The 22,854-nt window shown below is 34.7% G+C and overlaps 4 protein-coding genes across 4 annotated transcripts in view; all 4 read left to right on the top strand.

Annotated features, from left to right (window-relative positions):
- LOC132101724 (otogelin-like protein) overlaps positions 1–7,226 on the top strand; it is a 34,820-nt gene extending 27,594 nt beyond the window's left edge. Inside the window, exons 49-56 of the mRNA XM_059506879.1 lie at positions 545–585; positions 677–740; positions 843–1,021; positions 1,454–1,558; positions 1,692–1,811; positions 1,894–1,939; positions 5,629–5,708; positions 5,852–7,226. Coding sequence (XP_059362862.1) covers positions 545–585; positions 677–740; positions 843–1,021; positions 1,454–1,558; positions 1,692–1,811; positions 1,894–1,939; positions 5,629–5,708; positions 5,852–6,052 — 836 coding nt within the window. The 3' untranslated portion in view covers positions 6,053–7,226. The remainder of the gene's footprint in view (positions 1–544; positions 586–676; positions 741–842; positions 1,022–1,453; positions 1,559–1,691; positions 1,812–1,893; positions 1,940–5,628; positions 5,709–5,851) is intronic.
- A 1,890-nt stretch (positions 7,227–9,116) lies between these two features.
- LOC132101143 (uncharacterized) lies at positions 9,117–13,175 on the top strand. Its single transcript, XM_059505857.1, has 5 exons — positions 9,117–9,224; positions 9,978–10,119; positions 10,207–10,464; positions 12,023–12,240; positions 12,987–13,175. Exons 1-5 carry the CDS (start codon positions 9,156–9,158, stop codon positions 13,173–13,175), a joined length of 876 nt encoding a protein of 291 aa, XP_059361840.1. The 5' UTR covers positions 9,117–9,155.
- Positions 13,176–13,969: 794 nt separating this feature from the next.
- On the top strand, positions 13,970–17,440 carry LOC132101142 (receptor-type tyrosine-protein phosphatase H-like). Its single transcript, XM_059505856.1, has 6 exons — positions 13,970–14,254; positions 14,334–14,618; positions 15,587–15,856; positions 15,944–16,204; positions 17,050–17,154; positions 17,418–17,440. The coding sequence occupies exons 1-6, from the start codon at positions 14,119–14,121 to the stop codon at positions 17,438–17,440; spliced, it is 1,080 nt and encodes a 359-aa protein (XP_059361839.1). The 5' UTR covers positions 13,970–14,118.
- Positions 17,441–18,031: 591 nt separating this feature from the next.
- Positions 18,032–22,854, top strand: part of ptprq (protein tyrosine phosphatase receptor type Q) — a 53,162-nt gene continuing 48,339 nt past the window's right edge. Inside the window, exons 1-5 of the mRNA XM_059506877.1 lie at positions 18,032–18,134; positions 19,471–19,568; positions 20,411–20,576; positions 20,731–20,991; positions 21,680–21,840. Of these exons, the coding sequence (XP_059362860.1) occupies positions 19,521–19,568; positions 20,411–20,576; positions 20,731–20,991; positions 21,680–21,840 (636 nt within the window). The 5' untranslated portion in view covers positions 18,032–18,134; positions 19,471–19,520. The remainder of the gene's footprint in view (positions 18,135–19,470; positions 19,569–20,410; positions 20,577–20,730; positions 20,992–21,679; positions 21,841–22,854) is intronic.

The following is a 22,854-nucleotide window of genomic DNA, read 5'->3' as shown; positions in this document are numbered from 1 at the left end:
AAATAAAGCTGAACTAAAGCATGCCCAAGCACAAAGATAGAGAAATATTACACTAAAATGTAACATGCTGTTGCCATGTGTTTCTACTATTTAGCAAGGATGCAAAAATTTATCAAAAGTGACAGTAGAGATATTTGTAATGTTAAAAAACATTTTTATTTCAAATAAATTTCTATTCATCAGATTTCTATTGTATTCATAGATGTTCTATTCATCAAAGAATGAAAGAACATTTCAGCAAATCAGCATATTGTTTTTCTGAAGGATCATGTGGCACTGAAGTAATGAGGCTGAAATTTTAGCGTTGCATAACAGGAAAAAGTTACACTTGTAAATATATTAATAACAATAATAATATGTCACTATATTTGAGAAATAAATGCAGCCTTGGTGAGCAAATTTTTTAACATTTTACCCACCCCATACTTTTAAATGGTATATCCATGTAATGCCATCACTTTGCCATGGTATTGCCATATAAGTATTTTAATTTAAATATGCTTACATTTTGAATAGTTTTATTTTTAACATCTGTTGTTTTTAGAATGTCAGTGTCACAACGTTACACTTCCTGTCTGCACTGTGGTAAGTGTTTTAAAATGTATTCTGTGAGTGAATACTGCCATAGTGAATTCTCCTGTAACCACAGTGTTATACCGTGACTTTTGTGTTAAAGGGTGAAATGAGAGTGGAGGAACCAGACCCCGGTGGCCCATGTGGATGCCCACTGTATCACTGCAGTAAGACTTGTACAAACACTTACACACTCCAAATGCCACACTATTCAGTGAAACTGAAATACAAGTGCTTGTTTATGTGTCTCTGTGTGTATGTGTGTGTAGAGAAGGCAGAAGTGTGTCTGTTTCAGGGCGTAACGATATTGAACCCAGGCCAGTCTATGGTGCAGTACTTTGAGGGGGAGCTGTGTTACACCGTTCAGTGCCTCACACATAAAGACCCCAGCACCGGGTTCTACGCCATGGAGGTCACCACTGCCAACTGCTCTGAGAAGTGTGAGCCTGTAAGTCACATGATTAATGCAACTTTCAGTATATGTATTAGCAAACAAATATGAACAATGCTGCATAATTTTCTTATGAAATTCATGAAAATGAATTTGAAAAGGGATATAAGATGAAAGAAAATAGGTCTTTTAAACCAAATATTTCAATGTACAATATAGTCAATCATAACAGAGGTGAAGCACCACTTTCAGCCATTTCAGAAAATTTGGATAACATTCAAGAAGTGGATTTCAGGGAATAAAAAATGCTTCAAAAGTGTTGAATATGGCCTATTTTGGACAATACCGGTTAATATTTACATGACATTTTCCCAATATTTTGTGATTTTCTTGTATTGTGTTTAATGACTTTATTATTTATGTATTTGTTTTGCATTTATATTTTCAAAAGTTTTTTTAATATTTTGTTTTATATTTCTGTTACTATAGCATCAGGTTTATGTCCCATCATCTGATCCACATGTGTGCTGTGGCTCCTGCAAAAACATCTCATGCTCATATCCCAGTGAAAACGGGACTACAGAACTATTTATGGTAATCTGCACTCACTATCTGGTACTTTTTGACTGTAGGTCAAAACACAAAACCACATCATTGTTTTGATGAAATCGAAAAAAGCCTGAGCCTCACATGCATTAACCTGTTTGTATTTTGATGTGGTTGGCAGGCAGGAAGCTCATGGGTGGCTAACTGCACACGCTTTGACTGTATGGAGACGGCGGTAGGCGCAGTAGTTCTGGCCTCTGGAGTGGTCTGTCCTCCTTTCAATGACACAGAATGTATTCAGGTCTGACTAAAATCAGTGTGTTCTTATAGCTTATCTGTAACAGTTTGTGCTGTTTTTCTAAGCTCTGTGCTTTGTGTTTCAGAATGGAGGCATAGTTCAAACGTATGTGGACGGTTGCTGTAAGACATGTAAGTAAGAGTGACTAGGGCTGGCTTGTGCTTTCTTGGAATGCTGGGGGCTGTTTGGAACAGCATGATGGAGAAGCAGTGCTGGGCTTTACTAGCTGCTGGTTGCGTTGTGGTTAGATGCTCCCTGTTGTCCTGGGGGAAAAATGAGCGCTGCTGTACACATCTCATGGGCCTCTTTCATTCTTTTCTTTCAGTTTCATTTTCATGTGCTTTTCCTTTTTTTAATTCTCTCTATAATACAATAAGTGTACATGCCATAATATAGGAAGAAATGTATATATCTCAGCACAAAACAAAGTGCTTACAAGATTTTTGTGATGAAAACTAATGAAAGCCAGAATGCTATATGGTCCTCCTCTCTTATGCATTCTTAACTTTATCTTTGTCTTTTGTGGCTCAAGCTGGATTTTATGCTATGGGATTGGTGTTTGTGGTTATTAAATGCCTCTTGTCAAAGCTTGGTGCTTTATGTACAGTATAAACAGGTTCAGATGAATGCAGTCAGAATCAGTATGTACAGTAATGGCTTGTTTGAGTTACCAATATGGGTTTTTCAGTGGCCCATGTTTCAGTTTTTGATCAGCTTAATGACATCTGGGTTCTCATATTTTTGTAATGTCGAGGAATTTTAAAATTGTGATATCTAAGCCTTAAAAGTAATGGAAATTGATCAAATCTAAAAACAAGTTACAGAAACATAATGCATTTAATACATTGTCATTTTCATATGAAATTCTGCTTGTGTTTAGTTCTAAAATATTTAATAGGCTTGGAACTTTAAAAATCCTTATCCAGTTGTCTTTAATGATAACTAGAAAAATCATGGGAATGAATAGGTTAAATGTTTGGGATCCATATATTTTGCACATTATTTAATTGAAATGCACAAAAACAAATATCAACCAAATATTTGAGCATTTATTGTCTTGGGTTGCATTTTATAAAAGCGTAATCCTAAGTAGATCAATATATTGATCTGTCACTAATAGTAACAAAAGCATTTTATAATTCTTTTTTAAATTGTATTTTCATATTTAAATCCATCTTGCTGTTTAAAATTTGGGGCCAGAATTATTTTTATACTTATTCTTACCAAGGGTGCATTCATTTGATAAAAACAAAAGAGTAAAACATCAATATTGTGAAATATTGTTATATTTGAGAATAACTGTTTAATAACTAATTTTAATATAATGGAAATGTAATTTAGTCCTATTATCCACATGATCCTGCTCAAGAAACATTTATTACTGTTATTAGTTTTGAAAACCATTGTACTGCTTAAAGGGTTAGTTCACCCAAAAATGAAAATTAGGCCCTAAAATACTCGACCACAAGGCATCCTATGTGTATATGACTTTCATCTTTAACTTCTTTTGCACTGTAACACCCACTGAGTGGCATTAAACAGATCAAAGACCATTTCTAATATAAAGAAGAATATACATCATATATGCCTTGAGGGTGAGTAATTTACAGGCTAATTTTTATTTTTGGGTGAACTAACCCTTTAATATCTTTGTCGAAATCAAGATGCATTTTTTTTTGGATTCTTTGATTAATAAAAAGTAAAAAAAAAAACAGCATTTGAATCTTTTGTAACATAATGAATTGCTTTACTATTGATCAATTAAATGCATCCCTGCCGAATAAAAGTATTAATTTCTTTAAAAATAATTACTGACCTCAAAACTTTTGAATAGTGGTTTATGTATTTTTGCATTACTTATCAACCAAGGAAAGGATATTGGAAAATGCTGCATGAATCTGTTTTTAATTACCTCTTAGATAAGAGCCAGTGGTCTTGATTACATTGGCATAGCATGCTAGAAGGACTCAGAGGTGATTTTGAGGCGAAAACTCAACATGTCTGGCATGTGCCTTTGCTGGGAATGTGCTATATTTGCTTCCAGCAAACTGGTATGTATTCTTTGTGTAAACGGTGGGTCTGTGTATCTTTTTACGCATGAGGGCTCGGGTTTGTGTGTGTGTTCGCGCATTGGTTTGGGGCTCTTGCGTTTGTGCTGCGTGCTGGAAGCTTTACGAGCGACTTCAACCAAAAGAGTTTGTTATGGACTTGTGAGTTTGTGAACCTGCCCCTGTGTGTTTCTCAGGTGCTGGACTTGGTTTGTTGCCTTTTTCCATTAGTCCAGTAACACCCACTGCTAGTACTAACTGTGATACAGGTACTCACTCATCTACTGAATTATCTTTATCTGTGTCTCATAACATTGTGTGTGTTTTGAAGAAAATATTTCGCACTTATCACGTTCCGTCTTGCCATTATTTTCTCTTAGTTCAAGTGAACTGATTGATTAAGTGTGTGAGACATTTGACCTGTAATAGAAGATTTTTCTTATTAAAATAGACTAAAGTTTTTACAATTAAATTTAAATTTTTATGAAAAAGAAAAGTCAATGCACTGAAATGTAATCATCCTTTTATTGAATATTTAAATATTAATATTTTTCACAATTATTGTTTTGGGCGAGGGACTTGAAAGCATAATGAACTTTTATTGAATAAAACATCACTATTGATGTGAAATGACATGAGGGATGAGTAAATAATGGGAGAATCATCATTTTTATGAACTGTTCTTCATCAAAATGATGATACTGACACTCATGAGCATCTGTGTAAAATTCAGACACTAACACAGACACAACTGCATTGCATACACACATCTCACCTCCCACCTTTTCAGAAACACAGCTGTGAAGTCTTGATTTATTTCATGTAGAAACCCCCTGATGAATCTTCAAAACCTGTCCTCCGTTTGAACCTCCAGAATCCCTGCTTCAAAATTAATGAACTTGAAATGTATAACACTCACACACTGCCCTCAAAAGAGTTAAATACCTTTCATTTTATCATTGTTATACAAACAAAAATGACATATGGGTGAAAAGTTCAGTTCTCAATGGTGCCATCATTGTCAGACAAATGTCACCATGGTAACTAAAATGTCAATCAAGTGAAGCCCCCAAGGTGCAGCAATAATAGTCACTGAGCCTGCTGTGTTAATGTGTTTGGGTGTGTGTGTGTGTGTGTGTGTTTGACTCATTATTATAGCTGCATTTACAAAGATTAAACTCTACTTGGTTTAGCTGTCAAAACAGTCCAAGCATCACTGATGGATATTCTAAGCTTGTGAAAATGCACTACTAAACAGCAATCCGTTTTATTTTATTTTATTATTAATAATGTTATATACAAATATCACTTACATGTTTAAGTACTGTATGAGTATGTTGTGCATGTTCCTGAACATATTGCTCATTCTTCCATATACGGTATATATAAAACAGTAGGTACTGCAGCCTTTCTGAAATCAGGCCAATAATATTAGTTTTTTTATATATGTATAATGTAATGCTAGTTAATGTAACATTTCAGCAGTAATAAGAAATAACAATAGTGAAATCCAGATGGATAAAATGTTTTCAAATGTTTCGATTTTTAATTAAATATAATTTATATTATTTGTTTTATTATTTTTTTTATGTAATACATTTTTTTAACTTTTCTTCCACTCTATGTCACATTCCAGAAGAAAAATGGTTTATAAATATAGTTGACTTAAATGTTGTGTTGTGCTATAATGTTGACTTAAAACACAAAATGCCATGTTTGTGTTCATTTGTAAGTCACAGTTTCTGTGTGTGTGTGTGTGTGTGTGTGTGTAGGCAAAGAAGATGGTAAAACCTGTAAGAGAGTTGCCATCAGGACCACCATCAGAAAAGATGACTGTAGAAGCAATGCACCTGTAAGTGTGAAAGAACACTATGAACTATGATTCTCTATTCTGTTTTGTTTTTAGTATTATCTATGAAATACAGTACAATAGAGTGTAATTTATCTTCTGGAGAGTTTACTGTTAACATCAAGTCTCTTTGTTTTTCTCTTCAGGTGACTGTGTACTCGTGTGATGGAAAATGTCCATCTGCCACCATCTTCAACTTTAACATTAACAGTCATGCACGTTTCTGCAAGTGCTGTCGTGAGAACGGCCTCCAAAACCGCATCATTCAGCTGTACTGCACTCGAAATGCCACTACGGTGGACTATTACTACCAGGAGCCAATGGACTGCTCATGCCAGTGGAACTGATTCCATGCGGACTGTGTGCAGTAAAGTTAAGATCTCAGTGAGAGCACTAGCTTAACGCAGACAGGCCCGAATCTGACTGCATATACAGTACAGTATCTGTAAAACCGCAAACTACTAACACAATCACTGTATTTGATCTATAATTTATCTGTTAATACTGTAGGTGAATCAAACATTTATTCAAACAAGAACAACAAACTGTTTCGATTTTAGTATTAACATTTGTTGAATGATGAAATGACAATGGGATGGAAATTATTCGATTCATTATTTTCCATTAACATTTGAAATACATTTCTACATTTTAAAATCTTTACTTTTAACCAAATGCTTTATTTAAATGGCAACTTTGTGCTTTCTCTAACAAAAAAAAAAAAATTCTATTACATTTTTTAGTTACAGAGAAAATAAACAAGCCAGTCTTAAGCCCTATTCACATCAAGAGTGATAATGATTAAGTTTACTATACTGAAACTATATTCACGTCCAACCAAACACACCATTTCACTATTATGTTTTTTTATAAGCACGTTGCAGTTTTCTAAATCTCTTCAAAACAGGATGGACTCTTGATTGTCTGTCAGTGCTTTTATCATTCATCATTCTGCATGTGATTCCAACAATGTTGTTTCTCTTTGCTGTTATTGTATAGTTATGTTATAGTAAATTTTTTTTTTAAACCTTTATCATTATCGTCCTTTGTGTGAACAGGCCTTTATGTAGGCGTTTGATATTTAAAGAGAAATTCTACACAGTTGCTTAACAGGCACATCCATCACTAACTAGTTGTGTTGACAGTCTATGTTTAAGCCGTCTCAAAAAACATGACGCGATGAACTTGAATTTCCATACTATAGCCATAATGCCAAAAACATGATTTCTGCTGCAAATGAAGTTAATTGTATAAGCCTAAATATGCTTAGCATATAGTAAACTACCTATAAACGTGCATGCTATTGTCACTGTTTTTTAAATAATAAAATAAAAATAAAAAATAAACATATGCACTGTGCAAATCAATCATTTAATTGATTTACCAAGCTATTTTGTAATATTCCGTTCAACTAGCCACAGATTAGTATATAGCAGATACTAATCATTTAGAAAATGTAAAAGTTTTGTTTTACCTTATGGTGTGAATAATATTTAGACATTTCGATGTAAAATGACCAAACTGAATAAATAATAATTGAATGAAAAACAATTGGCATGTATCTTGTCCTCCATCAGCGGAAGTGTAGCATGTTCACCCTGATCTAATTCCAGCAGTGATTTATTAACTAGATCAGCCCACGCATGACTGGAGTTATATCCTGCTGAGTTGTGTTTTGCTTTCAAGTCAGGTAATTAACATGTTGGAGAAGTTCATCTCCTCCCTTGCGAACATCTGCTGAATCAGAATTTAAAGGAATATTGTGAGTTCAATACAGTGAACTCTTGATTTCCAGAGAGAATAACATTGACTTGTTATGACTGTATTTGTTCAGTAAAAGCAGCAGAGCATTGACAATGAAAGTCTGAAGCAGTGTTATGAACTTTAAAATACACACTTCGAAAGCTGCCAAAATAGAAATAATGCAAAGCTGTATAGCTCAAATAAGACTGATGTAAGATCTTTAACAAAAAGCTGCAAGCAACGTATTTTTGCTTTTACATTTGCCCAGTGCAAGTTCTTTTAAGGGTTGTACCGTATATACAACTTGTATTGACTCTGAAACATTCCAAACATTACATAATGTGAGTTGATGAATTATTCTTGACAGCTAATATAAATTGTTTTGAGTTTATTCTCATTGGGTGATGTAATGCATGTAGGAGTGAAGTGCTGGATTTTTGTGTCTGTTTTATTCTCTTAACGTTAACCCAACTCCGCAACCAACCCTGCGCGACTTTTGTCATCTTGAAAGCCCGTACTTATTTCGAATAGGTACAAAAGAAAAAAAAGAAAATATGGGGTGGAGAGGCTGTCTGATCTGAATGAATGAGACGCAGAGCTGCTTTCGGGAGGAGGTGTGGTTGAATCCTCCAGTGTGGGCTTTTGTAATGTTGTGAGATGCTGGCATGGGCATCTGGAGTGGCAAGGGAGGCGTGACCTCAAGGAATGTGGGGTATTTTTTGTGTAAACTGCAGTCAGCCAGATTTTTTGCTCTAAGATGCCACGGAGTACTCTTATGACCACAAAGACTGTTTTAGGATGCTGCTGACCATACTATTGTAGTGTAGGTTATTATTACAGTGAAAGCTGCAAGGCTAAAGACCGTAGTCTTTTGGTATAAGGATAAGGTGTCGTCTATGGACACTGGAATTATGGGATGGAGCTCCATGGACAAAGTTCTGGCATTGATTTGGCAGCTTCTGCACTTCTTTCAGGTAATGATTTATTCAAACTTAAATAGATTGCATCATCAAGTAAAGGAAAATGAACTCGCTGTAAATTGCTGTGAAGGAAAAAGATATGTGGCTTTCTGAGAGTTTGAGTTACGTAATAAATGCTGTTTGTGTTAGAAACTTTCTAAGCTGGAATAGTTCTTTAGAAAACTTGAACATGAAATTAGAATTAACCCTGTTTGCTTACTTAATAAATATTCCTGTGCCATTATTTATTAATGCATGCTATTTCAAAGAGAAGATGTTTATCTTTGCAATCTTTTATCACAATCTACTAACTTGCTTTGCATCTGAAATGCCTTTCCTTTTCAGCTGACATCATCTAGGCAAGAAATAATGTTATTTATTAGCCAAATACTGTATTCTTTTTTTACTGTAGTGGTCATTGTTTTAGGCAATGCAGCCTAAATCTAAAAGTAATTCAGTTGCATATAACATTAATGAAATTAATATGGCAATTATATTGCAATAATACTGTTTACCATTGGAATAAGTCAATTTTCTATTTTTATCATTGAATGCATAACTCAGAAATGCAATGCATGCAGAAGCTCTTTGTGAACATCATTTCATGTTGATTTTAAAGATAGCAGTCATAGTAAAGTAGTAATATTAAAGCTTGATAGAAAAAGTTTGACCCTTTGGATTTTTCTTTCCTCTTGTTGTCCTGCAGGCTTTCAGCCTTCCATGTTCCAGAAGTCCATCCTCTGTGCATATGATGGTGGCGTTTCCGTGTTTTCCATCTCGGACAGATCATTTTTATACACTTTTATTGGGAAACAAGGTGCAATGCAAACAGCATCTCTCTCACATCCTCACACGCTCTTAAAAATAAAGGTTCTTTATTGGCATTGATAGTTCCATGAAGATTTTTTTTTTTTTTACATTTATGGAACCTTTTAATGGTTCTTTTAAGTTTTCATTGGACAAAAAATGTGTTTTTAAATTATGAATAGGTTCTAAGGGAAATTGTTCTTTTAATTTCTTTTAAGAAATGTTCACTGAAAGGTTCTTCAGGGAACCCAGAATGGAACTTTTTTGGAATCTTCATGTTATAAGAGTCAGTGCACACTGATAATATTGTGACCCTGGACCACTAAACCCATCATAAGTAGCACGGGTATATGTGTAGCAAAAGCCAACAATACATTGTATGGGTCAAAATAATACATTTTTCTTTTTTGCAAAAAATCATTTGGATAAGATCATGTTCCAGGAAGATATTTTGTAAATTGTCCTCCCGTAAATATATCAAAACTTAATTTTTGATTAGTGATATGCATCGCTAAGAACTTCATTTGGACAACTTTAAATGTGATTTTCTCATTATTTTGATTTGCACCCATAGATACCGGATTTTCAAACAGTTGTATCTCAACCAAATATTGTCCTATCTAACAAAACATACATCAATTGAAAGCCTATTTATACAGCTTTCAGGCGATGTTTACATTTCAATTCCAAAAAATGGACCCTTATGACTGGTTTTGTGGTCCAGGGTCACATATGATTAATTGAGTCTCTCCCCCTCTGTCAGGTGCTGAGCAGTACTGCAGTGTGTGAAGACATGTGTGAGTGTGTGATGAAGTTCAGAGCACCACAAGTTTCTGAGGAGCTGGGATTCAGTCTGCAATCATACAATGATACAGAACTGCTAGATGCCAAGACTTTCCACCTTGGTAACACTGAAGATAGAGGCTCCAACGAAACAAATGCACATGTTTTGTCAGTGTTTTAATACTCTTGTTTTGTTGTATTGTTGTTAGCTCCTCTCGTGGCATCCTCTGTGAGCATTAATGTCTCATCCACGACTGTCGTATTCAACTGGCCTACATTAGATGATGGAGATGTCTTGGATGTGTGTTTGGATGAGCAGTGTTGGGTTGCGTCCCATTTTCAGCCATTCCACCAGGTGACGGGGTTACAGCCTGGGCATCATTACAATATCAGTGTGGCAAAGAAAACATTCATCCCTCATCTCCAAATTAATGTTACACAAAGCCTACAGCTGGCCATAAAGACAGGTATGTGCACATACACATACACATACACATACACATATGATGAATAGTGTTTTGATGAATTGCTTATGTTCCTCTGTTGTAATTTGCTTTGGATAAAAGCATATGCTTAATATATAAAAGTCTTAAAATTAAGATTAAGTAGGACCAAAAATGCTTTTATTGGGTTTGATGCAAATACTGTTTATCATCCAGTTATTTGAAAAATGTACAACTTTTAAGAATGAAACTTGAGATTCTTCTTGAGTCTTGAGATTTCAAATTTTCTGTAAATAATTTTCTTCCAAAAACCACAGAGAATTGATTCCAGGTCAGCAGACTTGGAATATAGCGCACAAGTTGTTTGGACTATTTTTATGATACTTATGGTCATTTTAAGACAATGTAATGCTACATATCACAATAAAGACACAGACTGACAGTGTCTAAAACGTTATATATATATAATATATATATATATATATAAATATATATATATATATATATATATATATATATATATATATATATATATATATATATATATATATATATATATATATATATATATATATATATATATATATATTCATATAGTTAATATAGATGAAAAACATGAAATGTTGCCTTGGTAACAAAAATGAAATGAAAATGTAAATATCCTTTAAATACTGAAATAAAACTTAATTGAAGCTAAATATATATTTACAAACAGATTTTGTCCAAATTTATTCATGGAAGAATTGACAAAAGCACATAACATAATTATAACAAACTAAATTTTATGGAATTTTGATATATATGATTTATTAAAGCTAAATCAAAATTTTAATCAGAATCATTATATGGACTACTTTTAATTTTATGGTCATTATGAATATGATTTTTAATTTTATAATACTATACCAAACCATGTAATTTTATATTTTATTAAATAAATCACCATGCACTTTTGTGCACCATTCAAAAAGTGTCAGTCATACTGATTTGGAATAGCAAACATTTCAAGAAGATGAAAAAATTATGTGTTTTCCGTCTCGGACAGATCATTTTTACACACTTTTATTGGGAAACAAGGTGCGATGCAAACAGCATCTCTCTCACATCCTCACACGCTCTTAAAAATAAAGGTTCTTTATTGGCATTGATAGTTCCATGAAGATTTTTTAATATTTATGGAACCTTTGAATGTTTTTTTTAAAGTTTCCATTGGACAAAAAAGATTATGAATAGGTTCTTCACACTAAGGAAATTGTTCTTTTAAGAAATGTTCACTGTAAGGTTCTTCAGGGAACCCAGAATGGAACTACTTTGGCATCTTGGTGATATAAGAGTCAATGCACACTGATAATATTGTGACCCTGGACCGCTAAACCCATCATAAGTAGCACAGGTATATGTGTAGCTATAGCCAACAATACATTTTATGGGTCAAAATTATACATTTTTCTTTTATGCCAAAAATAATTTGGATCATACTGATTTAGAATAGCAAACATTTAAAGAAGATGAAAAATATGTAAATAGTAGAAAAACATGTAAAGACACACACAAACACTAATGTTGAAACTTCCTCCTGCAGGTCAGTGTCCCGTTGGCTGGCTTGCTGTGGGATGGAGCTGTTATAAGGTGAACCCAAGTTTCATGTCATGGTCCGGAGCGAAGCAAGCATGTGAAAGATCAACCCCAGGGTCACATCTGGCCAACATAAAGACATATGCAGAGTTTTTATCCATCATATCTTCCTTAGAGTCCTATAACCATCTTTTGCTGTTGTGGACAGCTTTAAATGACCATGAGGTACAGGGCAAACACACGTGGACAATAGGGAGACTGTTGCACACTTTTTTTGTTGCATACTGAAACTTTTAACTCTTTCCCCGCCACCATTTTTGAAAAAGGTTGCCACTAAAATTTGATGGCCTCCAGTATATTTTGCTGTATGAATATTTGAATATGCAATACACAAAAATAAAGATCAGAGCCTCTACTTTTAAACAATTTTTTTTTTTTTTTATTCTAGCTTAAAGCATTCTTTTTTGATCAACACATGAACATAGGAAGCTTAGCTTTGAGCAAAAAGGTGAAAAAATCTAATTTTTATCAAAAACTACATCTGGATAATATTCAATAGGATTACCAAAGAATAACTCAAGTAAATTGCTTCCATCAACACCCCCAAAGCTTGCACAGACATATACCACTTCCTGGATCAACATTTTACTCCGTAATATTATGCAGTTTTCATTGATATGCTGTCTATTGCTGATGCATCTGTTTACATAAGAGATCGCTTGTTTCTCTGTCCTGTTCACTTGTGTTTTTGTTCGGGAGGTTTTTTTTACTCGTTCAGAAGATGTGTAATACCACCCCCAAGTGTATAACAGTGAAAACATGAAAAGCTGTAAAAACTCATTGAGTTTAGTTTAGTTTAGAAGAAGCATTGTGTTCTAAAAGCACGATAACTCGTCGATGGCGGGGAAAGAGCTAAAAATAGTATGTGCTATGCTAGTGTTTCATTCAAACTGTGTTTTTAATATCCATAGACAGAAGGTGATTTCCGCTGGTCTGATGGCTCTACCTACAACTTAAATATTGAAATGACATCAGCACTTGCACCCAATCAAACGGGCTGTGTTGCGATGCAGAAGAATGCAACCGGAGCCGGATACTTCTTCACTTCTTTCCTGTGTTACCTGCAGCTCCCCTATATTTGTCAAGACGAGTGTGAGTGAAGGAAAGAGATACTGAGTGTAGTTACTCTTACTGCGATAAGGGGGATTTGATTTACACTAGCAGGACATGTTCCTCGATCAACATCTACTGTTGTTCCTGGAAAAAGAGGTTGGGTTGGAGTCAGGACTGATTGGATTGATAGGAATGTGGTTCCTGGACCAACAAAGCTTGTTGATCCAGGAATATGTCCTGTTTTGATGAATCAAGCTGTGTGATAAGCATTGCTTGTTCTGGACTGAGCATTTTCAGATAAAATGGCCTGATGAATACTGTATTGCTCATAGGTACTTTTTTTTTAAGTATAACATTTGCCTCAGATGTTTCTTTATAATTAATTTCTCCTTCTTCGTAATTAGAAAAAATTAAAGAAGGCTCAAATGAGACATAATAAAAATATGGAGGCATAAAACTATGTATAAAAATAAATGAATTGAAATAAAGCTGAAAATAAAATATAAATAATAGATGATAACTTAAGTGAAAATTAGAAATGTTGCTTTTACAACATACAGTAAGTACTAAAATTACTAAAACTGAAATAAAGAGAAGGCTAAATGAATGTAAAGTACAAAAAAACCAAGAACTAAAAAGAAAAACAATAAAAGCACGACCACTTGTAAAGGACACCTCATTGTTTTAAGTAGTTTTATCAGATCACCACATAAGACTGGGGCTTTGATTTGGATGCTTAGTCTCCATTTTCTCTCTATTTATTTGAATTGCTGTCTAACAGAAGATTCGCGATCTTAAGATTTTCTTTTAGATTCATTTTGTGTCTCTTTTACAGTGTTGCAGAGCAGCAGTGAATGGCTGTATCTAGAGAGTGTTTGTGAGACAGACGCAGCATTTATCTGGTCGAATGAATCTCACCTGGATTTATCTGCTGGTCTTACACTTGCTCTACGATCGGAAGATGAATCAAAGGATCAAACTGTCTCGTATATGGCACTCACAAACACTCAAGACACAGTGAGAGTTCAAGGTCTCTCTCCTGGACATGTCTATCATTTCTCACTGGTTCTTATGCGCCCCAGTGGGGTGTCTCAGACACTTGGACCCATTTTCTTTGCCAATACAAGTAAGTCTCTACGTTTATAGTACCAACACAGATTAAAGGAATAGTTTACCTAAAAATTTACTATTTTTTAATGTTGCAGAGCCAAATCCTCCTCAGAATCTCACAGTGACAGCTGTCACGTCCAGTCAGATTGCATTGTGTTGGACTGCCCCCGATTCTACCCATAATGCTCAGTTTGAGAACTTCATCCTGCACTGGGTGGATCTAGTCTCTGGCAGAGGCCTTGCCATTCACTTGGAAAAGTTGAATCAGAGCGCTGTGATTGGTGGGTTGAAGGCATATCGTGCCCACAGGATCACAGTTGTGTCTGTCACAGCTCAAGGTGTGGAAAGCTCTGACAGTCTGTCCGTGACTGTTATCACAGGTATATTTTGCAACACATTAAGTGTGTAGGAGATATTTAGGGGTGCTATCACTTTAGTATCACGTACAGTTATTCTGTCCAAAGCAGTTCTTATCAACATCCCAGCTAACAGGGAATGTTCTCAGAACTTCTTGCAAGGTTCTCCCCTAGTTGTGAACAAACGATCTTGTGGTAACGTTTTTGGGACATTCATTCATTCAGTGTTCTCAAAACATTAGCACAAAAACTTTATTTATACATCATTCATGGAATCTTTTTTCCTAAACTGAATTTATGGGACGTTCAACTGAAATTCCTTTAATTTAACTACTTGTTTCAGAATGTTCAGAAAAAATCAGAAGTAGCATTCCCATAATGTTTGCAAAATGATAAAAATACAATGTTCCCTTGTATGTATGCATAACCATTAAAAAAAGTTTTTAAAACATTTAATATATTTAATATAAGAAAATATATATTTATGTGATGTATTTGTAATAAATAACTTAAATAATTCTTATATTTAGTTTACCTTTGCTGTCATTTAATGTTTACTTAACATTAAGAAAATATTTAATAAAACGAATAATTTAATAGCACTGATATTAACACTGTATAAAAATGTAATTAATGTAATCGTTCGCAAAAATATCAGTTTTTAAATGGTACATTTTAATGTTGTGATGCCATAGTTCATTCAAAGAAACAAAACAATTGATTTGTAGAGTTTTATGTTTCATTTATTTAGACAAAATGGTATAGAATTTTAATCTTATCCATTTATCAGTATCAGCCGAAAATTTTAAAAAAAAAATGTATCTCTAGATTTGGCAAATTTCATGTAGACAATGCACGCAAAAAAAAGCAGATGCTCATAAATTAATTCTGAGTGAATTCCCCACTCAGTTGGCTTTGAATAATTTGGGTTTTCACTTGCCGGGTTATTGAGATCCACATCTATGTTTTGTGTGTGGATGTGTGTGTTTCAGAGGTTAGTCCTCCACACAGGGTCTCAGCTGATGCTGTGGGTCTGGAGAACATGACTGTGTGCTGGTGGCCTTCACTGCATGAGGAAGTTGATCAATATTACATCAAGCTCCATCCACAAAAAAATCAGGATCAAACTAGAGAGTTCTGGGTAAATGACTCCACCTGCATCTCTCTTACACAGCTCAAATCAGGTGGGACATATGAAGTGGGAGTGGCTGCATTGAAGGGCAGAAACATGAGCGTAGCGACAACCATACAACAGACTCTAAGTATGATTCATTAATGTTTTTAGCTTCTATTTCCTCCACAATGCTTCTTTTTCAGTCTACAGAATGCATTTTTGATTCTTCTTTCAGAACCTGATAGCATCCAGATTGCTGTCCCATACACAGTTGGCACACACTCTGTGGAGCTCTTTGTGCAGATGCCCAGAAACAGCATTTATGATGGCGTCACCATTACTTACCAGAATAATCGATCCTGGACGCCAGTGTCCAAAGACAGCACCAAACTGTTAGTCGACAACCTGAGTCCAGGAACACAGTATGACTTTAATGTGTTTGTGACCAGCAGAGACACGAGCAGTGAAGGCTTTGTTCTGCCACCTGTGAGAACCTGTGAGAAAACATTTCAGAAACTTTAACTTTTATTGCTGAAAAAGTATATGCATGTCTGCATGTATTTGAGCAAAAATACAGTAAAAACAGCCATATTGTGAAATATTATTACAATTTAAAAGTAATATTTTGAATTTTAATATAATATTAAAATATAATATAAATATTATTATCATTTAAAATAGCTATTTTCTATTTGAATATATTTTAACATTTCATTTATTACTATGATGCAAAGCTGAATTTTCAGCATTATTAAATCATGAAATATTACATCAAAAATTTTAAGCAACACTACTGTTTTCAACATTGATAATAATTAATGTTTATTGAACACCAAATCAGCATTTTAAAATATTTCTAAAGGATCATATGACACTGAAGACTGGAGTAATAATGCTGAAAATTAATTAAATTAAAATAAATTATAAAATAAAATAAATATTCTAATAGAAATAGAAAATATTTTATTTATTTCAAATAAATGCAGCCTTGTGAGCATAAGTGACGACTTTCAAAAACGTTAAAACATTCGTACGATTCCAAACCTTTAACTAGTCAATTGAAATATTAGCATACCGATTATTCTATATTGCATTGTAAATTTTTAATTGACTGTATGTAAAAAAATTAATAAATATACATTTTAAAAAGATTAACCCTACATTGTCATATGCTCTCAATTACATTACTTATTTATTGCAGCAAACTGAGATCTTAAAAAAATAAATAAGAATAATTTTGCATTTTAGGCTAATTTTGCACAATGTGCATATTCAAGTACGTTATTCCAAACACAGTTAGTTTAGTACTGATTTTGTTTGAATTTCTTTATTTATTGACAGGTTTGTCTCCGCCCACTCATGTGCGTGCTGGTGTTGTGACTGACAGCTCTATAGAGCTCCTGTGGGACGGGGCTGAGGGGGGCAGCCACCATTATGAGGCGCTGTGTATGAACTGTGCTGATTCTGTCATGGTACGATCCTGTGTGTGAGTACACATCCTGTGTATGATGTCTGTGTTTCTTCTCTTACATACTATAAATGACAACATTTGATGAAAGAAGTACATTTCCTGATCCCATGGGATCACCAACATCATTTTAATGAAACTGAAGTGAATCAAGTCAATATTTTATGCTGTCCTTAAATAATAGATACTCAAAGAAGGGGAAAATAGTTTGTTTACTAATTTGTTGTGTGTGTCTTTGTAGGTGCAGAAGGTAGTCGACACTAGGGCAGTTTTTAAAGACGTGATTGCAGGAAAGCTATGCAACTTTTCAGTCCGAGCCGAGAAGGAGTTTTTCAGAGACAGTTTGGCTGTGATTATCGCCATAAGAGCTGGTACACGTACTTTCACATAAGCTACTTATGCTACCATTCAATAGTTTGGGGTCAGTGAGATTGTTTTGTTTTATAAAAATAATACTTTTATTTACAGAGGATCTATTAAAATGATCTAAATTGAAATGAATTAAATCATTTAAGTTGAATTTAAAAATGTAAATAATTCTCCATCAAATCAATTATGTGCTTTTGATCTTACTGTTCTTAAACTTTGTCTTTAATTGTCTTGTGTGTTTTTGTAGCTCCCAGTCCGGTCACCTTGCTGCCAGTGCAGAGGACATCAGCGTCTCTCAGTGTGCGCTGGAGGGCCGGCCGGGGGGTCTGTGACTCATTCATCCTGTCCATCAGAAACTCAACCTTTATCCTGCAGACCAGTCAAAGTGTGTCTGATGACAGGTGCGGATTTAGATCAGTTATCTGCACTGAAGATTCATTCTTTATGAGAGAGGTTTGAACTGTGGCTTTCTCTCTTTTTAGAGCATATTGCTTTGACAACCTGTTGCCCGGAAGTGTGTATACTGTTGAAGTGAGCAGTGTTAGTGGAGACAGGCGAAGTTTACCTGCTGCTCTAAACGCTAACACACGTGAGTGTGACTACATTTATATTGGTACTAAACTTACTGTCTCACACAAATCCACACATTAGCTCTATTCCAAACCTTAGTGCCTTGCTTACTGCCTACATAGACAGCTTCCCTCCAAAGCAGCATGCTAGCTGAAATCGAACCTTATAAATGACTCATTTGGAGCACTCCTCTGGGGTCGCAACTCCATTAGCATTTACTAATATATACCAGACAAATAGAGCTCTCCATGTGAAACCAATTCAGTTGAGTTGAATGTTTAGCTTGATTCTGCGGTTAACCTAATAATCCATTTTAATTTCCCTGATCTGTTTATTAATGATATTAGCTATTGAATAACATCATTGTACACCACTGTTCAAAAGTTTAAAATTGTTACAATGTTTTAAAAATAAGTCTCTTATTCTGAATTTATTTGATAAAAATACAGCAAAAACTGTAATATTGTGAAATATTATTACAGTTTAAAAGAACTGTTTCTTATTTAAATATATCTCTAGGATATTCTCAATTCCTGTTATAGTAAAGCTGAATTTTCAGCATCATTACTCCAGTCTTTAATATTATTTTTATTATCAGTGTTGAAAACCATTGGGGGAGTCGTGGCCTAATGGTTAGAGAGTCGGACTCCCAATCGAAAGGTTGTGAGTTCGAGTCCCGGGCCGGCAGGAATTGTGGGTGGGGGGAGTGCATGTACAGTTCTCTCTCCACCTTCAATACCATGACTTAGGTGCCCTTGAGCAAGGCATCGAACCCCCAACTGCTCCCCGGGCGCTGCAGCATAAATGGCTGCCCACTGCTCCGGGTGTATGCTCACAGTGTGTGTGTGTTCACTGCTCTGTGTGTGTGTGCATTTCGGATGGGTGAAATGCAGAGCACAAATTCTGAGTATGGGTCACCATACTTGGCTGAATGTCACTTCACTTTCCATTGTGCTGGTTAATATTAACAAACAGCATGTATTTGAAGTAGACTGTCACTTTAGATCAATTAAATGCTTCATTGCTGAATAAAAGTATTAATTATCCATCCATTTTTGTCCTCTGAGCTTATTGCAATGCATTCTGGTATTGGGTTCCCGTGAAAGATATGTGCAATGTTGCACTTGAATTGGCCGTTAGATAAAATATAGCGGCATGATGATGGGCAGTTTAATTAAGGACCATGTTAAAGACAAACTTCCAGATATTTTATTTAGTTAATAAATTTATTCTGTGTGATTTTGGAACAGTCTGAGATATGCCTTAAATGCCGTCTATGTAGGCAGCTCACTAGAATTTGGAACGGAGCTATAAACTCACACACTTGTTCTCAAAATGGACTTTTTGTACTTCAGTTCCAGAACCTCCTGACGACCTCACTTTCATTGAACAGGAAGTGAGCAGCATGTATGTGATGTGGACACACCCACCGGGCAACGTGGATGGTTACAGGGTAGGGTGACATTTCATTTATCCAATCAGCATCTAGATCCACATACTGTATGGATTTGGTCATTGCATATGATAGTGTATTTTAACATTAGATTTCTGCTTGTTTGTTTAATTGATTTAGCGATTTAATAGAAATTAATTGAAGCAGTTATGTGGAATGAGTTATCAGAATACTTTGTGTGTATTGTAAGCATGACTAGACTAGTATCAGGGCCTTTGGACACCTGTTTAAACTTTCATACTGACCGTCTCAGCTGAAATGTAGCCTAGCAACACCTCCGTGTGCTCGGGTTTCTGCCTTTCTCATAATACATGAGCACCAATCCTTCATTATACCTTACAAACAGAAGGAAGGTATTTGAGTGTATGATGGAAAGATGCTTTTTGTGCAATGCAAAGTTTATTTAAACTCCTGAAAGCCGTCTCTTATGCTCACAAGACTGCGGAAAACTGAAATATTATTGCAATTTAAAATAAATATTCCTATTTTAATATATTTTAAATATAATTTATTTTTGTGATGCAAAGCTGAATTTTCAGTGTTATTACTCCAGTCTTCAGTGTCACATGATTCTTAAAAAACATTCTAATATGCTGATTTGCTGCTCAAGAATTTTCTTATTATTACCAGTGTTGAAAACAGTCATGGTGCTTCATATTTTTGTGCAAACCATGATACTTTATTTTAGGATTCTTTGATGGATAGAAAATTCAAAACTGTATTTGAAAGATAAATCTTTTGTCAAATAATATATTTGCTGTCATTAATGACTGTTCTGGTCAGTTAAATGCATTCTTGCTTATTTGATTTCTGTTGCTTTCTTCTCATTCAATCTTCTTTAGCTTCAATATGGCTTTGCGGGTGACCTCCCTCTGCAGCACCGGGTTGATCTTCATGGCAACAGTGTTAGGATTCATGACCTGACCCCAGGAAGTGATTACAGGTTTGAGATCCAGTCCTTCCTGGGGTCAGATTTCAGCCAGACCACATCCCAAAACATCTCTACTAGTAAGAATCTACCAGTCAATATTTCTGAAGCAGTGGCCCTTGATTCTGTTCTTAGTGATGCTTTCTTTTTGGTGCTTTTTTTGGTATCATTAACAAATACAGATAAAACACTTATTAACAATTAAGGTCATTAATTTTTTTTTTTTTATTCCAGGGCCAGCAGGTGTATGTTCACTCTCTGTGTCTCACGTCAATGGGACATCTGCCACAGTGTCATGGAAACCAGCCACTGGTCATTTTGATTTTTATAGAGTGTCGGTCAGCAACATCTCTCATATCTGGACATTAGATGTGAGTCCACACTCGCAGGAGGTCTCTGTCAGCAGCCTGTGGAACGGCTGCTCCTACAACATCACTGTTCAACGCTTCAGAAACAACATCAGTGGCACCGCTGCCACAATCACCATATGTACAGGTTTGACTGTTACCCACAATATACTTTGCACAACCGAAGGTACTATTCCTCGTGAAACTGTCTTAAAACAGATTGCATTGAACCAAACTGAATCAATTTAAACTGTACAGAATTGATTCTTATTGCATTGAATTAAACAAAGCCTAAATGAATTTAACTGAACTGAACTATATTGCACCAAACTGTTCCTGTAAATTAAATTTAAATTCAGTAAACTGAACCAGGGTTATTTTAGTTTCATTGAAATACTATTATAGTTTTGTTTATATTTTTAATTATATTTTTTTATTTAGTTTTCACTTTAATTTTAGTGAATGTTTAATTATTTTATTGTCTTTTTTTTTTTTTTTTTTTCGTTTTATTTGGTTTTTACTAAATTACCTTGTACTTAAACTAAATGGAAATGAGCCCTTAAACTGAAATAAAAGTTTAAGGGTTTATATAGTGTAAAATAGTTTTAGTTTTAGTTAACGATAATATGATTGAATTGAACTGCATTTAACTTAAATTAATTATTCCGATAATTGGTTAAATTTGGTTTGGTTAAGCTGCTTTGAATTAAGCTGAACTAATCGGAATTAAACCCAACTGTAAAGGAATCAGATAACAGTTTATTTAAAAAAAAATTATTACTTTAAATTATGTATGCATGTTTTTATAGTAACAAAACTAAATCTGTGTGTTTCAGTCCCTGCCAGTCCTGTGGGGTTGCAAGTGATAAGCATGTCACCTCGTGCTTTCTCACTCCACTGGTTGGCATCACCTGGATGTGATATGAACTACCTGGTCCAACTGCATCCTGACCACGGCAATATCAACATCACTACCACAACAGACAGTGGAGTGCAGGTACACACTCTCACACACACACACACACACACACACACACACACACACCCTGAGTCACTGCTCTCCCGCAGCCGAATGCCAGGTGTCAGGTAGAAGAGTATCTGTGTCAGTTGGGTGGAGTGTGGAGGAAGGTTGGAGAACAAGGGAGAGAGTGAGTGAGAGAGAGAAGACCATTAATAATAGGTTTAACAGTGGTGGAGGGACTAGTTTGTTTCTGATCACTCACACACCACTGGTTAGTTAGCCCGTTCACCCATCCAGCAGCTCTCTCTCAGTGAGGGGCCATCATGCCATCCTTTCTGCTGCTGCTGGTTATCCTGTATGCAGGCCTCTGTAACATTCAGGTAGGCATATTAATTGCATATTTGCATTTAATTGGTTTTGCATTACATGACATGCTTTACACAGGCTTTTTAACAATGGACAAAATTAAATAGTCAAGTTGTGCCATTCACCACTGTATTGAAATGTAATTATTTAGAACGTCAAAAAAACAAAAAAACAACATAATTTCAAATTTAAATTCACCTGCAATTCTGAATGGCACAACTTCACTGTAGTTGCGCTATTCAGAATTGTATTGAAATTGAATTTGAGAAAATGTATGTTGTATGTGATATATGTCTAAATAAAATGATTTTTGGAGTACATTTGACAAGAAAATGCTATTTTAGCTATTCTAGAATTTCACATTTAATTCATTGTTTTACTTGCCATTTCTTTGTAATTATTTGTGCATTTTTGAGTTAAAATTGTTTCAAAGTAAATCCTACACTGTTTTTTCCTGTGTAGCAAAATGAATTGTTCAAAGAAATAAATTAAAATGGATGGCCACATGTAGACTTTTTTAGAATTTGATTATATTTACTAAATTTTACTTATATTAACATAAAAAAGACACTCATTTCCCAGAATATAAGTTACCCCAAAGTCTTTAAAATGGAGCATTTAATTTTATTATTATTATTTAAAAAATTATATTATACTTTTAATTGCAATTCTGTAAATAAATTA

The sequence above is a fragment of the Carassius carassius genome, chromosome 23, assembly GCF_963082965.1.
Source record: "Carassius carassius chromosome 23, fCarCar2.1, whole genome shotgun sequence".
Classification (NCBI taxonomy): Eukaryota; Metazoa; Chordata; class Actinopteri; order Cypriniformes; family Cyprinidae; genus Carassius; species Carassius carassius.
Note: the sequence above shows the minus strand (reverse complement) of the source record. Positions and strands in the feature narration are given on the sequence as shown.